The 16,126-nt window shown below is 39.0% G+C and overlaps 1 protein-coding gene across 7 annotated transcripts in view; it reads left to right on the forward strand.

Annotated features, from left to right (window-relative positions):
- The window catches only part of kmt2ca (lysine (K)-specific methyltransferase 2Ca), a 167,449-nt gene extending 151,657 nt beyond the window's left edge, over positions 1 to 15,792 (forward strand). For 6 of the 7 annotated variants that reach the window (XM_060869529.1, XM_060869534.1, XM_060869528.1 and 3 more), the window contains 11 exons: positions 1,041 to 1,290; positions 1,868 to 2,004; positions 3,787 to 3,885; positions 4,009 to 5,161; positions 7,876 to 8,012; positions 8,214 to 8,356; positions 9,852 to 10,029; positions 10,130 to 10,246; positions 10,346 to 10,419; positions 10,628 to 10,736; positions 13,715 to 15,792. In XM_060869529.1, the coding sequence (XP_060725512.1) occupies positions 1,041 to 1,290; positions 1,868 to 2,004; positions 3,787 to 3,885; positions 4,009 to 5,161; positions 7,876 to 8,012; positions 8,214 to 8,356; positions 9,852 to 10,029; positions 10,130 to 10,246; positions 10,346 to 10,419; positions 10,628 to 10,736; positions 13,715 to 13,807 (2,490 nt within the window). In that variant the 3' untranslated portion in view covers positions 13,808 to 15,792. The remainder of the gene's footprint in view (positions 1 to 1,040; positions 1,291 to 1,867; positions 2,005 to 3,786; positions 3,886 to 4,008; positions 5,162 to 7,875; positions 8,013 to 8,213; positions 8,357 to 9,851; positions 10,030 to 10,129; positions 10,247 to 10,345; positions 10,420 to 10,627; positions 10,737 to 13,714) is intronic. The other variant, XM_060869530.1, reaches the window with a different exon arrangement.
- The last annotated feature ends 334 nt before the right edge of the window (positions 15,793 to 16,126 follow it).

A 16,126-nucleotide genomic window follows, 5' to 3' on the forward strand; every position in this document is an offset into this window, starting at 1 on the left:
CGACTCGACTTTGACTTGACATTCATGACGTGAGACTTGACTCGGAGATGGGGACTCAACTTGACTCGAGTCAGACTTAAGTCGCAAATTTGAGACTTGCTTGACAAATATTTAAAAAAAAAAAAAAAGACTCGACTCGACTTTGACTTGACATTCATGACGTGAGACTTGACTCGGAGATGGGGGACTCGACTTGGCTCGAGTCAGACTTAAGTCGCAAATTTGAGACTTGCTTGACAAATATTAAAAAAAAAAAAAAAAGACTCGACTCGACTTTGACTTGACATTCATGACGTGAGACTTGACTCGGAGATGGGGGACTCAACTTGACTCGAGTCAGACTTATGTCGCAAATTTGAGACTTACTTGACAAATAATAAATATTAAAAAAGACTCGACTTTGACTTGACATTCATGACGTGAGACTTGACTCGGACTTGAGTTAAATGACTCTGAGATGGGGGACTCAACTTGACTCGAGTCAGACTTATGTCGCAAATTTGAGACTTACTTGACAAATAATAAATATTAAAAAAGACTCGACTTTGACTTGACATTCATGACGTGAGACTTGACTCGGACTTGAGTTAAATGACTCTGAGATGGGGGACTCGACTTGACTCGAGTCAGACTTAAGTCGCAAATTTGAGACTTGAGACTTGCTTGACAAATATTAAATATTAAAAAAGATTCGACTTGACTTTGACTTGACATTCATGACTTGAGACTTGACTCGGAGATGGGGGACTCGACTTGGCTCGAGTCAGACTTAAGTCGCAAATTTGAGACTTGCTTGACAAATATTAAAAAAAAAAAAAAAAAGACTCGACTCGACTTTGACTTGACATTCATGACGTGAGACTTGACTCGGAGATGGGGGACTCGACTTGACTCGAGTCAGACTTATGTCGCAAATTTGAGACTTGCTTGACAAATATTAAATATTAAAAAAAAGACTCGACTTGACTTTGACTTGACATTCATGACTTGTGACTTACTTGTGACTTGCACATGTGTGACTTTCTCCCACCTCTGTTTAGAACATTCAAGGAGTGATGGCAGCTGTGTCAAACCTGCTTTGTGTCCCCGTACCAACCAAATATGAAGTATCTCGTACCCTGAGTCCGGAGCCACGCAACTCCCTGGCCATGCTAGCGAACCTCAAAGTCCCTCCAGCACAAGGCCTCGACCCTCGTCAGGCCGCCATGTTCCCCCAGTCTGGCATGAGGTTCTCCAGACCTCCAGGAATGATTCCCTCCACTCAGCACTTCACACCGAACGCCAACGCCGGTGAGTGAACCCGCACCGATTGCAGACTCTCAAGAGAAATTGAAAATATCGATTGAACTTGTCAATAATCACAATTACTGGGTTTAACTGCTTCAGATAAGGTTGCTGATGTTTCTCTCAAGTGCTGTGAATCACAGGCAATTCACAGTAGCTAGAAGTCTTTATTTCTATTATTATTTTTTAAAAGGACGGCACACGTTTTCCCATGTGGTATATAAAAGCGATTGGATTTCAAGATTACTCATGATTACTCGCTTGGGCGGTGGCAACGAGAGAAAGCTCCCTTTTTTTTTTTTTCCCTCCTCCAGACACACTTTATTATCGATCATGTATGAGATCTGAGACATTAACTAAAGCCAGTAATAATTGTGGACTTGTCCTGTAGACAGTGCCTGACCTGTTAGCTTTAACCTTACTCTTTCTTTATTATTTCGAATAAACGGTTTCAGCTTCTTCGTGTAGTGATTTATTTTTTTATTTTATTTTTTTAAGTACTGTAGATGCTCTCTGGATTTTTATTTTTTTTTAAACAGTTGTTTTGCAGTCGATTATTGTGTTGTGTTGTGTTGCATCCCAGGTCCAGGTGCCATCAGACCAGAATATCACATGGATGGAAGCAGCCCAGGGACAAAACTACAGTGGTGCGCCCAATGTAAAGTGGTGGTTTTGGGAAATGGAGTCCGCAGGTCTACCAAAGACCCCTGCGATAAACAGGTAGACATATAAATTGTTGTGTAGCATGCAAAGGTTTAATCTTGTACCTCTTCATCTTAACCAAAGACAATAAATATGTATTAGGGGTTATAATTCTTGTAATTATTTTTGCACACAGACTACTGGTATAATCATCAATACTGTCCTGTGCTTATATCAGGACGTTGAGCATCTGTCTATTCAACAGTCTTCTTCACCCGTTTTCACTATAAAAAGTCCTCTGAAGGTTTCTTCTTCATTTTGACCGACTCTTTATTGGTCATGAGCTCCTAGCGTGTTTGTTATGAATATACGGACACTTCCACGCCTAGAGTCTGAATCAGAGTAAATCGGTTCATTTGCTCTGTTTAATTATGTGTAGTGAGAAATTAAAAAGCTAATTTATTTGGTAAAACACTGAGATAAAAAAAGTTAGCGTTCACGCAGTTTCTACTCACACTTAATAAACAACCTGAGCACAGAAAACACGGAGCCAAGCATGAATAAATCACTAAGCATTTATGTAAATAACTAGTTTCGAAAATTGTGTGTGTTGCACGCACCGTTTTTCTGGTTTTGTTATTTATTTATTTATTTTTCAAATATCAAGAAAACATTTTGTACCTTACATGAGAAAAAAAAAACTTGTGCATTTAGATCGAATCAAGCGAGTCAGATAGCTTTCTCTGCAATCAAACCACACATTAGAGTTTAGTAGGACACAGACTGAGACCACCTCGTTCAGACACTTTCACACTGATGGGAGGAATACACCAGGGTTCCGTTTAAATAAACTTAACACTGCATTTATAATAATGTTAATTATCTACACGGAGTTCTGTAAATCAGCAGTACGGGATGATACGTCTCTTGTTAAAAGTGCTGTGCTATTTGATTCGCATTGAGACGAATTTAAACCTTCATTCGGTTCAGATCACAGGGTCGGGGCTGCTTAGTGATTCAGAAAACCTGATCTCAGTCTATAGGCTGAATTACGAGTCTCCAGTTGAGTCATGGAGCCTTTGATTCCCCAAAGCCCTGAAAGATTATATGTGTAACACGAGTGGAGGTCCGGACTGTTTTCTCATGGCTCTGTGCAGCCTGGGTAACTAAGTGGCCACCATTAGTGTTTCAGACTGGAGGCCATAGAGCTCTTCAGTGAGTGATCCCTCTTTCCAGCTTTAAAGCTCTTCTCATGGAGACAGAATTATCTACCAAATTATGTTAAACCAGTCACGACGGGAATAGAAAATCTTTTAGGCTGTATTTTATTCCTATGTTAACTGACATCACCTGTGTGAGTTACGAGAGTTACCCGAATCTACAAACCGGTTGATTTGCAAAATTTGTGGTCATTCAAATGAACAGATGACTTTGATGTAGGTGTCCCTCCATAGACTCAGCAGAAACATTTTATTAAGGACTTTTGGCATCACTATAGGGTGTGATATAAAAGAGCCTTTGATGTCTGCCATTTAAGTGAGCCTTGGGGAAGTCGTGGCCTAATGGTTTGAGAGTTTGACTCCTAACCCTAAGGTTGTGGGTTTGAGTCTCGGGCCGGCAATACCACGACTTGCCCTTGAGCAAGGCACCGAACCCCCCAACTGCTCCCCGGGCGCCACTGCATAAATGGCTGCCCACTGCTCCGGGTGTGTGTTCACGGTGTGTGTGTGTGCACTTTGGATGGGTTAGATGCAGAGAATGTATTCTGAGTATGGGTCACCGTACATAGCCGTATGTCACGTCACTCACTCACTCACTCGCTTTATGAGGTGGCCGGCCTGACATGTGTTCTCTCTACAGGAGGGCCAGTTTTGGGCTGAAGGTAACGCGGTTTTCTGCAGCCGCAACTGTCTTGTTCTCTATTCATCCATCATGCAGAATAAACCTGTAGACAGCAAGGTGAGCTATGTTAGATTGCACGAAGTATGGCATTACAATACCAGGGGGTCTAATTTGATCAAATATTTATAATTTGCTTAAATAAGGTTTTTACACTGAGCTTTACCTCTCCGCATTTTTCAGCTGAACGCACCCATGATACCTGACTCTGAAGAGAAATCCCCTCCCAAAGTTCTCCACCAATACAGCAACAACATGTCCACCCTGGACGTACACTGCCTGGCCCAGATGCAGCCAAAGCAGTCTCCACCATCCACCCCTCCCATCTCTTTCCCGTCCATTTTCTCTGAGACACAGAAAGCTGAGACCAAGTCGGAAGCCCTGAAGGTCACAGTCAAACTGAAGCCTCGTCCCCGGGCTGTCCACAATGGAGCAGATGAACAACGCTACCATTCTGCAAAGCGTTGGAAAGGGCTGCGTTGGCGCAGGTGGAGCATCCATATTGTGGTACCCAGGGGAAAGCTGCAGGTGCAGAGTGAAGATGAGCTGGAAGAGCTGCTAAGAAAACTGGATGCTTCGCTGCGACCTGAACCACTGCCCAAAGACCAGCGACGCTGCTGCTTTTGTCACGAGGAGGGTGACGGCCTCACAGACGGACCGGCCCGACTACTGAACCTTGACCTTGATTTGTGGGTGCACTTGAATTGTGCGCTCTGGTCCACCGAGGTCTACGAGACCCAGGCGGGAGCGCTCATCAACGTCGAGCTGGCGCTGCGGCGTGGCCTAAGCATTCGTTGTTCTTACTGCCAACGCACAGGAGCGACCAGCGGCTGCCACAGACTACGCTGCACCAACGCATACCACTTCACCTGTGCACTTAAGGCTCAGTGTACCTTCTTCAAAGACAAGACTATGCTTTGCCACTTGCACAAACCTCGTACAGGCAATGGTGCAGGGGGCGGCATGTTTGGAGTAATGGACCACGAGCTACGGTGCTTCACAGTGTACCGCCGCGTTTATGTACAGCGTGACGAGTCACGCCAGATCGCCAGCATGATGCAGCATGGCGAGCGGGAACACACCTTCCGTGTTGGCAGTCTGGTATTCCATTCAGTCGGGCAGCTCCTGCCACAGCAGATGGAAGCCTTCCACTCGCCAACTGCCATCTACCCTGTTGGCTACGAGGCCACCCGGATCTACTGGAGCATGCGGCACGCCAACCGCCACTGTCGCTACCTGTGCTCCATCGACGAGAAAGACGGCACACCGGAGTTCACCATCCGTGTAGTGGAACAAGGATATGAGGACCTTGTGTTGACTGGTTCCTCTCCTAAAGGTAAGCACCACAAAAAGTCATTTCATCATTTCACATTTCATTGATCACCTGATGACAGATGTATGAAATTGCAATCTGGTGATGGTTTTATACTGATAAATAAATATATGTAATCGTGAGCGTGGGCCTAATGAACGTCCAAACTCTAATTATGCAAACCTATTTGTTTATATTGATGTATTTACATATATAAGCCACTGGGATCCATTTGCGTCTCATTTTGTTTGATTCTTCTAGAGGATTTTTGCGTTACGTAAATCTAATAATTCTTGCGGCCACGTACCGTATTTTAAACCGGCAATTTGTAGTGCCCTCTGCAGTCTACCAAGTGTACTGCAATCACAGTAAAGTTTTTATTCATAAATCACCCTGCCTCGTTTCCTTTTCCTACTTATATCTCCTTCCTCTGAGGAAGTGGAAAAAAGATACAGAAAAGGAGAAGGACAAGAGTGATCAAGAGCAAATGTCTTTAACAAATGAGATGTTCTTATTCACTGAAAAATCAATTTAAAGCCACTCGAGTGAATTCATTTATCGACATTTCCAAGCTGTTAACCGTATAACAGATCAGTCTAAACAGAACAGTGAATACACATTGAATAATCATTCAATTAAACGTTAGTGCAGGTCTAGCAACTAATGGGATTCTCCTTATCGCCAGACCTCTTTTAAAAAGCACATTACGTTAATTGTCATCCATGCAACGATTTATTTAGGAAGCACCTGTGTGTCCTTCATCCAAAATCTTCCACTGAGTGGGACATTGGTACGTTGTTAATGATAACAGGCTTTGATCAAGTCGTAGGAACGAGCAGTTAAACAGGCACCGATTAACGATTTAGGCTGCACCTATTGACGTCATATGCTTTGTACAAATTACCATTTAAGTGCAGTTCTGGCTGGAGGCAGGGCTAATTTTATGTCCTGGAAAAATGTTAACAGATTCTGTAAATCACTGAATTCCAAAACTCTATGTTGATGAATATCATTACAGTACTATCTCTGCTCACAACACTTTTGTGTATAGGTGTGTATAGTTTTAAATGTTTGTGTATAGTTGTGTATCTTGGTGTAAAGTTGTGTAGAGCTGTGTATGTTGGTGTATAGTTTTGTATAGTTGTGTATTTTGTGTTTAGTGTGTATAGTTGTGTATGTTGGTGTATAGGGGTGTATAGTTTTTTAATGTTAGTGTATAGTTGTTTGTGTATAGTTTTGTGTAGTTTTGTATGGTGTATAGTGTGTGTATGTTAGTGTATAGTTGTGTATGTTGGTGTATAGTTTTGTATGTTAGTGTATAGTTTTGTATGTTGGTGTATAGTTTTGTATGTTGGTGTATACAGTAGTTGTGTTTGTTAGTGTATAGTTGTGTATGTTAGGGTATAGTTGTGTATGTTGGTGTATAGTTGTGTATGTTAGTGTATAGTTGTGTATGTTAGTGTATAGTTGTGTATGTTAGTGTGTAGTGTGTGTATGTTGGTGTATAGTGTGTGTATGTTGGTGTATAGTGTGTGTATGTTGGTGTATAGTGTGTGTGTGTTGGTGTATAGTGTGTGTGTGTTGGTGTATAGTGTGTGTATGTTGGTGTATAGTTTTGTATGTTGGTGTATAGTTTTGTATGTTGGTGTATAGTTTTGTATGTTGGTGTATACAGTAGTTGTGTTTGTTAGTGTATAGTTGTGTATGTTAGTGTATAGTTTTGTATGTTGGTGTATAGTTGTGTATGTTAGTGTATAGTTGTGTATGTTAGTGTATAGTTGTGTATGTTAGTGTATAGTCTGTACAGTTGGTCTATAGTTGTGTATGTTAGTGTATAGTTGTGTATGTTAGTGTATAGTTGTGTATGTTAGTGTATAGTTGTGTATGTTAGTGTATAGTTGTGTGTTAGTGTATAGTTTTGTATGTTAGTGTATAGTCTGTACAGTTGGTGTATAGTTGTGTATGTTAGTGTATAGTTGTGTGTTAGTGTATAGTTTTGTATGTTAGTGTATAGTTGTGTATGTTAGTGTATAGTCTGTACAGTTGGTGTATAGTTGTGTATGTTAGTGTATAGTTGTGTATGTTAGTGTATAGTTGTGTATGTTAGTGTATAGTGTGTGTATGTTGGTGTATAGTGTGTGTATGTTGGTGTATAGTGTGTGTATGTTGGTGTATAGTGTGTGTGTGTTGGTGTATAGTGTGTGTGTGTTGGTGTATAGTGTGTGTGTGTTGGTGTATAGTGTGTGTGTGTTGGTGTATAGTGTGTGTGTGTTGGTGTATAGTGTGTGTATGTTGGTGTATAGTTTTGTATGTTGGTGTATAGTTTTGTGTGTTGGTGTATAGTTTTGTATAGTTGTGTATTTTGTGTGTAGTGTGTATAGTTGTATATAGTGTATAGTTGTGTATGTTAGTGTATAGTGTGTACAGTTGGTGTATAGTTGTGTATCTCTGCTCCCAACACACCACAATCAACTATTCAACAATAACATGTTGAAGTAGGTGTGTTAGAGCTGGAAAAAGACTGAAATGTGCAGGATACAGATGTGCAGGTTCTCCATGACCAGGGTTGGGAACGTGTTATTACATGTACATTAGGGGAATATCTCTATAGACTGTAACATTTTAATATGTTTTTAATGACAGAATAAGTTAGAAAGATGAACCTGGTGAAATAAATATGTAAGAATTGAAGCAGTTTTCTTTTAAAGCTTAACTCTGGTCACTTGTCCTTCGTGCAGGTGTGTGGGATAAGGTTCTGGAGCCGGTGGCCGAGAAGAGAAACGAGACGGGAACTCTTAAACTGTTCCCCGTCTACCTGAAGGGAGAAGATCTGTTCGGACTGACCGTGTCTGCGGTCACTAGGATCGTCGAATCGGTATGACGGAAAGTGTGAAACAAAAACACTCTTGAGTGACACACTTTCTTTTTTTATTTGACATGATTTATATTTGGTGAGATTTTTTATATATATATATATAGTTTTGTAGATTTAGCCCGCGTGCTGTTGAATGGCTTTTAAACAAGTAGTCAACTATGTCTACCCTGTTGTAGATCATTTATTATTTCTTTGTTCCAGTTGCCAGGGGTAGAAGCGTGTACCGGCTACACGTTCCGTTACGGCCGTAATCCTCTGATGGAGCTGCCGCTGGCCGTCAATCCCTCCGGTTGTGCTCGATCCGAACCAAAGGCTTGCACACATGTCAAGAGGTGTGTGTTAAGGTATTTTGTAGGATTTAGAGCATTTATTTCTTAATTTTGCCTTTTGTTCTACGTTGTTCCTCTTCCACTGTCTTCCTGCAAGTCCTCCAGCATCTACACCTTGCATCAGGTGCTCACGCTTGCCTTCTCCATCACCTGTAGTTTAGATAATATTCAGTATTGTGTCCTGTAATCTGTGTTCATCAGGACTTTCAGCCATGCACAGTCCTGCTCAGACTCCAGAGAGCGGATTTATAATCAAAAGTGCTCTCAAAAATAAACCTGACGCGTATTCGACATAACTGAATTGTCTCAGCGATTTGTAGTCATTGTTGTACTAATTTGTGTAGAAACCAGATACAGGATTCTTATACATGTTAGACAAATAAGCCTCCAAGCTCATGCCAGAGCTCTGTCAGCTTCTTCAACATTTCCTGAGTTTGTGTAGATCCAAAACCCGGCATTAAATCATACACGGATCAACTCCTTGTCCAGAAAATCTCACTTTATGCCATTTACGGTCCTAGTCATGCAGCAGTGATGCTTAAGAGAGGCGCGATGGATCATGGTTTGGTTCAGGGCTCAGCAAGCGGAGGGTCATGAGCTGGATTCAGATCCAGTAAAATATTTCAGCAGACTGATCTGAGTATTCAGAAGAACTCAGCCGAAGTTTACTGTATGATTTTTGGAGGAAATAAAACTACCTGCAGTTCATTGACTCAAGTCTTTAAACCACAAAGTAGCATCAGATACATTTAGGTAATTTAGTGAGTGAGAGGCAGAAAACAGATAGGAGATTTGTTTTGTTTGTAGTGTATAGTTTATGTTGTATAGTTTTAAATGTTTGTGTATAGTGTGTATAGTTGTGTATCTTCATGTCTGTCCGTGTATAGTTTTGTATAGTTGTGTATTTTGTGTGTAGTTGTATAGTTGTGTATGTTGGTGTATTGGGGTGTATAGTTGTGTATAGTTTTTTAATGTTAGTGTATAGTTGTGTATGTTCGTGTATAGTGTTGTGTAGTTTTGTATGTTAGTATATAGTTGTGTATGTTGGTGTATAGTGTTTATAGTTGGTGTATAGTGTGTGTAGTTGGTGTATAGTTGTGTGTTAGTGTACAGTCGTGTATAGTTTTGTATGTTGGTGTATAGTTTATGTTGGTGTATAGTGTGTATGTTGGTGTATAGATTTGTATAGTTTTTTGTGTTAGTGTATAGTTTTGATGTTAGTGTATAGTTTTTTGTGTTAGTGTATAGTTTTGTATGTTAGTGTATAGTTTTTAAGTTAGTGTATAGTTTTGTATAGTTTTTTGTGTTAGTGTATAGTTTTTATGTTAGTGTATAGTTTTGTATAGTTTTTTTTGTGTTAGTGTATAGTTTTTGGTCTTAATGTATAGTTTTTTATGTTGGTGTATAGTTGTGTATGTTGGTGTATAGTTGGTTGTATTTAGTTGTAGAAGATAATGGTATTTAATTACTGAGTGTTTCAGTGTGATTGTGTGTGTACACACTTCTGTAGGCCTCACACTCTGACCAGCAGCAGTTCCATTAAAGTCCTACAGACCAATGGCAGCCCAGCTGAGCTCAGCGCCGGCGCCCCCTACAGTAAACAGTTTGTGCACTCCAAGTCCTTTCAGTATCGACGCATGAAAGCCGAGTGGAAGTCCAACGTCTACCTCGCTCGTTCACGCATCCAGGTACACGCAGCCAGCTCAGAGTCGTAGCTACGATGTTCTTCATTTTTCATTAGAAAGTGGAATATTTATTTATTTATTTATTTATTATATAACTGCACAGGGCTTGGGGCTGTACGCTGCTCGAGACATTGAGAAATACACCATGGTGATCGAATACATCGGTACTATCATCCGTAACGAGGTCGCGAACCGCAAAGAGAAGATGTACGAAACACAGGTACGTTTAAACTTCTCCAGTGTTTCATCTTTAAAGTGATTCTTGTTTTATTGCTTTATCCATTTAAATAGGTTTCTCTTCCCCCCTTCCCCATTTTAGAACCGTGGAGTTTACATGTTCCGCATTGACAGTGAGCATGTAATAGATGCCACCATAACAGGAGGACCTGCACGGTAAGTGGTAACATCACCACTTTATTTACTGTAGTAACAGTTTAGTCCTGGTGAGTCTGGCGCTCTGGAATTCTGATTTCTGATTGGTCAGAAGGTACTGATTAGTTTTCTTTAGCTCCAAATCCCAGGTTTACATCCAGTGCCATGGTGTACATATCAATCCAAAACTTGTGCGGTCTCTGAGAAGACTTTCCCTTTCTTCCCTCAGATACATTAACCACTCCTGCGCTCCCAACTGCACAGCAGAGGTTGTGACCTTTGAGAGAGGCCACAAAATCATCATCAGCTCCAACCGCCGGATACAGCGTGGGGAGGAGGTACGGCTACGGGAGTAATGCTGGACTCTCAGGGGTTCTTTTAAAAAGGAACATTTTTATTCATTACACTTTTTGTTTGTACCTTGATGGGTGATAGTGATAGTGGTTGGTGATCACCAGCATTAAATCATCCTTCTGCTACTTTTTTGTTCTTCTGATTAATATATTTTTGCTTAGAATAAGATCTAAAACCCCGAAACCAAGAACTTATTTGTGTGATCAGTGTCCGATACTTTATTCTCATCTTCTTAATTTCTCAGACATTAAAAGCAGATCGTTCTGAATTACAGAACGATCCCAATACAAATCCGGTGATTCTGTTGCTATGGTAACGTGATTCCGGTTAATAAATGAAAGCGGCTCAATTCTCCACAACTTTTCCCAAAAACTAATCCCAAATACCCCATTTTTGCCACTCGGGTCAGTCTTGAACCCGCCATTGTACATATTCCATTCAAGTTCTTTAACAGAAAGCTCTAAGGCAGAGATGACGAACTCAACTGCACAGGGGGCCAAAACTTAAAGCACACTTTAGGTCCGAACAGGACAAACATTTATTGAACACGCTAAAACTAAATGTTTTTTCGAACATAAATATGAATAAAAGCAGAATAAATAAACTTAAACTTTATATAACTTAAAATATTTTGCTCTCCATCAATATATCCCTTCTCAAAATTATACAAGTTACAACTATGCACATGCCGCAAAAACATTATGCTTTTCGGCAAAAAGTAAAAATAACAAATCAAAACATTGTTTTCTTTGCTCTTGTGCCATTTTATAAAAAATAAACTTAAACTTTAAATATATTTAAATATTTTGCTCTTCTTAAAAATATCTCCTGTCAAAATCATACAAATTCAAAATAAGAGCACGGTCCAAAAAAACCCTGGACATATAAATAAAATTTGTGCTTTTCAGCAAAAAATAAAAATAACAAATCAAAACATTCAGTTTTCTTTGCTCTTGTGCTATTGTGTCAGAGCTGGATGCTTGGCATCTTTTCTTAGCAACAAGTTGGTTTAGGTTTGGTGTAAAGTTCTGTGTTGTGGAGATTCTCAGGAGGGACTGAAGGTGTTCATCAGTGAGATGACTCCTGTGTGCTGTTTTGTTCATCTTCATCACTGAGAACAGCTTCTCACACAGATATGTGCTACCAAACATGCACGAGGTTCACAGATTAGATTAAATTCCTTAATTACAGCCACATTAGCTCCACAAATAAGACACACGGGTTTACCGGCAATGTCGATAAACATATACTCAGCCTCCCTTCGGTGTTGAAAGGCTCTGTTTTCAGGAACAACTTTTCTTTTCACCATTGTTAGGGACTAGCGTTGTGTTTACATTAGGGTTGTATTGTTAGGGACTAGTGTTGTGTTTACATTGCGGTTGTATTGTTAGGGACTAGCGTTGTGTTTACATTAGGGTTGTATTGTTAGGGACTAGCGTTGTGTTTACATTAGGGTTGTATTGTTAGGGACTAGCGTTGACTTTACATTGCGGTTGTATTGTTAGGGACTAGCGTTGTGTTTACATTAGGGTTGTATTGTTAGGGACTAGCGTTGTGTTTACATTAGGGTTGTATTGTTAGGGACTAGCGTTGTGTTTACATTAGGGTTGTATTGTTAGGGACTAGCGTTGTGTTTACATTAGGGTTGTATTGTTAGGGACTAGCATTGACTTTACATTGCGGTTGTATTGTTAGGGACTAGCGTTGTGTTTACATTAGGGTTGTATTGTTAGGGACTAGCGTTGTGTTTACATTATGGTTGTATTGTTAGGGACTAGCGTTGACTTTACATTGCGGTTGTATTGTTAGGGACTAGCGTTGTGTTTACATTAGGGTTGTATTGTTAGGGACTAGCGTTGACTTTACGTTGCGGTTGTATTGTTAGGGACTAGCGTTGACTTTACATTGCGGTTGTATTGTTAGGGACTAGCGTTGACTTTACGTTGCGGTTGTATTGTTAGGGACTAGCGTTGTGTTTACATTAGGGTTGTATTGTTAGGGACTAGCGTTGACATTACATTGCGGTTGTATTGTTAGGGACTAGCGTTGACTTTACGTTGCGGTTGTATTGTTAGGGACTAGCGTTGACTTTACATTGCGGTTGTATTGTTAGGGACTAGCGTTGACATTACATTAGGGTTGTATACAGCAACAGACGCTTGACTTGAATGTTCCCGGGTAACCTATCGTTCGGCAAGGCAGCTTTTGCGCTGCATTATGGGATGTGTATAACTGTTTGTGTGTTATCAGCACTTCACATCACCAGGTCATTAATAACAATATTAATAGATCTATATAAAATGATCTCGCAGGCCGGATAGAATTGTACGCCGGGCCGGATGTGGCCCGCGGGCCTTGGGTTTGACACCTATGCTTTAAGGGAAAGAACAAATGCTACAAAGACAATTCCTGACGTGAAAAGTTTGACGTATTCTGGATAAAAACGTATGGTTCTCGACACTATTGATTTTTCTTACTTTTTTGTTTTGTGTAATGTAATTATATGTGAATCAGAACATGTTGGACGTTGGGGCTTTTACAACCCCAAGCCCTAGAGGAGGTGAACTGATGGTGAAACTTCTTCAGTGAGCTTCTATTGCACTAGTGCAGCTTGTCAGGATGCATCTTTAATAATTGTGGAATAAATTCATAAAGAATTTTGTGTCTCCAGACATTTGGGTTCTGCAGTTATTCAGATGTATTCATATTAAAATTTTATGGAAAATAAATAAAATAAATTAGATTCATGATAAATATAGAAATTAAATGATCAATTAAGAAAAAACATGACATTTTTCTGACATTAGTTTTAATTGTGTTTAATTATTTCTGGATTTTTTTTTTTATCCCTCAAATTTCTAAAAATAATTCTCTAAACAAACACGATGAGGAAACGAGTCATTTATCGTTTTAACTTTGTCTCCTTTCTTCTTTTCTTTCTTTTCCACTCCCTTCTTCCTAGCTGTGCTACGACTACAAATTTGACCTTGAAGATGACCAGCATAAGATTCCTTGTCACTGTGGCGCAGTAAACTGCAGGAAGTGGATGAACTGAATCGGAGCGGACAGGCAGAATGTTCAAACTCCACACATATGCATTCCTTGTGATTTTTTTTTTTTCTAAGCCCGTTTCTAAACAGGAAGTGGTGGTGTTTTTGTTTTTTGTTTTTTTTGTTGTTTTTTTTTTTTATTTAAAGAAAAAAAAATAAAATTATCAGGGCAGATCATAAGACCGCAGAACTGTAAGGGTTAATGAAGGCCTGGTTCAAAAGAAAGAAGAAAAAAAAAGCCAGGTGAGGAAGCGGATGGGGTGAAAACCAGGCTACACACAAACACACACACACACACACACACAGAGGTCCCTCTACAGAAAGACACATGGTTTTTACTTTAATGGGACGTGGGTTTGAGTTTAAAGAGACTCGGTGAGAAACGTGTCACCAGCTGACCAGAAAGAGATCGTGCTGGCCACAGCCTTATTTAGATTAAAAAGAGGCGGGTCCTCTGGATTTAAAAAATAAATAAATCTATACATATATACACACAAATATATATATATATAGAGAGAAAGATATATATAAAAACAGAAATGTAGACACCACTGAACAAGGAATGTACTGAGAAGACTTCCTTAGGGATGAAGCTAAGGGATAATTAACTTGCACTAAAACAACAAAAAAATATGGTTTAATAAAATACTTGATTCCGTGAGTCAGTTTATTTTTTTTCTTTGTTTTTGAGTTGTGTAAAATAAGAGGCGACTTTTTTGTATTTATTATGAATCGAAGCTATTTTTTAAGAATGTCAACAAAAAAAAGAGCGAAAAGAGGAACGTCAAGCTGCTTCGGAAAGGAGTAAGGTTGATGCGGACGTTTATAAAGCCTGTAAATATCCGGCTACGATTTGACACAAAAAAAAAATAAAAATGGATTGATTAGAAATATTTGACCAAATGCTAGTTTAACTTCATTAGAAAGATTTGTTTGGGTTTTTGTTTCTCAATTTTGTAAAATGAACAAAAAGAGAAAAGATTACGAGTATTTAAGGATTTACAGATTGCGAGGATTTGATTTACATTATTCGAGAGCTGATGTGTTGTATAAAACTGTATAGAATCTGTAAAAAGAAAAAAATGAATGAAATGAAATGAATTCAGAGTATTTTTGTTGTATTTAGAATGTTAGAGTGAATATTGTCTAAAATTCTGACCACTTGAATTATGTACCTTAATTTTCTCAATTTCTTGTACTTTTGCAATCAAGTTACACACCGATCCTGATCCTGATCCCGATCTCTGTTTAATCAGCAAGCAAAGTGCGCTGTGAATTTTTAGCCTCGAGGAGCTTGAGTTTGTGCTTAAGTGACGACGGACTGCTTGTTTTTTTTTTCTTTTCTTTCCTTTCCTTCAGTAACTGCTTTCCTTCAGTGTCTGTGACCTTCAGAGAGAAATCTAGATGCCTTTCACGCATTTGTTTTGACATTAAGAAATGTAAAGTATGCTTGTTTTTTGGTTGTTTACATTATTTTAAGAAAGATGCTGTTTAGTGGTTGACGTTGAAAATCATGGTATGATGTTACTTTTTTTTATTTTTTATTTTTTTTTTGAGCTTAATAAAGAATTCAAATCCTGGCCCGAGCACTTGGCTTACCAGTTTGAAAAGAGGTTTTTTTGATGTGTGCACAACTAAAAATTTATCGGACTACATTTTGTTAGCATATTCAGAGTCCTGAGCTTGTAATATAAACAGCATGGTGTATTTTTTAAAACAAAAAAAAAACAAAAAACATTCGAATGAATCAAATTGTACATAATTTCTCTATGACCGGTTGTAATGAAATTTGTTTCTTGGATATTTTTCCCCACTCTTGTACAATATTCAGACATTATTATTAACAGTATTTGTCATTTCTCAGTCCTGTACAGTAGTATGTCAAAAATGAAGCCTTTTCTGAAGTATACAAAGTGTAATGGGGTTTTTTTGGAGTTTGTGAAATCAGATTTAGGAATATTTACAAGAAATAAATATTTTATATCTTTAACGCGGTCTCGTTGTTGTTCATTCTGAATACGACCGAGACGTCGTGCAGGTCTTTGGACCTTCTCAGTCCTGGTTTGTTTTTCAAAGGTCAGAGAGCTGATTAAATCTTATAAATTCAGTTTTAAACCATAAAAGTCTTAATATTTTCCAGTCCAGAGTAAACATTAGACAATACGATATTTAATAATAACTTCATCTGATACGATTCAAATAGCAGTTGATTTCATATTCTCTGATAAATATAGAACCAAATTTGTTCAGAATCTGGAGTACTTAAAGTTCATGCACGAATGATGACAAGGATTATTTAAAATGCCAGTTATTTTACAGGTTAA

This window comes from Tachysurus vachellii, chromosome 5 (genome assembly GCF_030014155.1).
Source record: "Tachysurus vachellii isolate PV-2020 chromosome 5, HZAU_Pvac_v1, whole genome shotgun sequence".
Classification (NCBI taxonomy): Eukaryota; Metazoa; Chordata; class Actinopteri; order Siluriformes; family Bagridae; genus Tachysurus; species Tachysurus vachellii.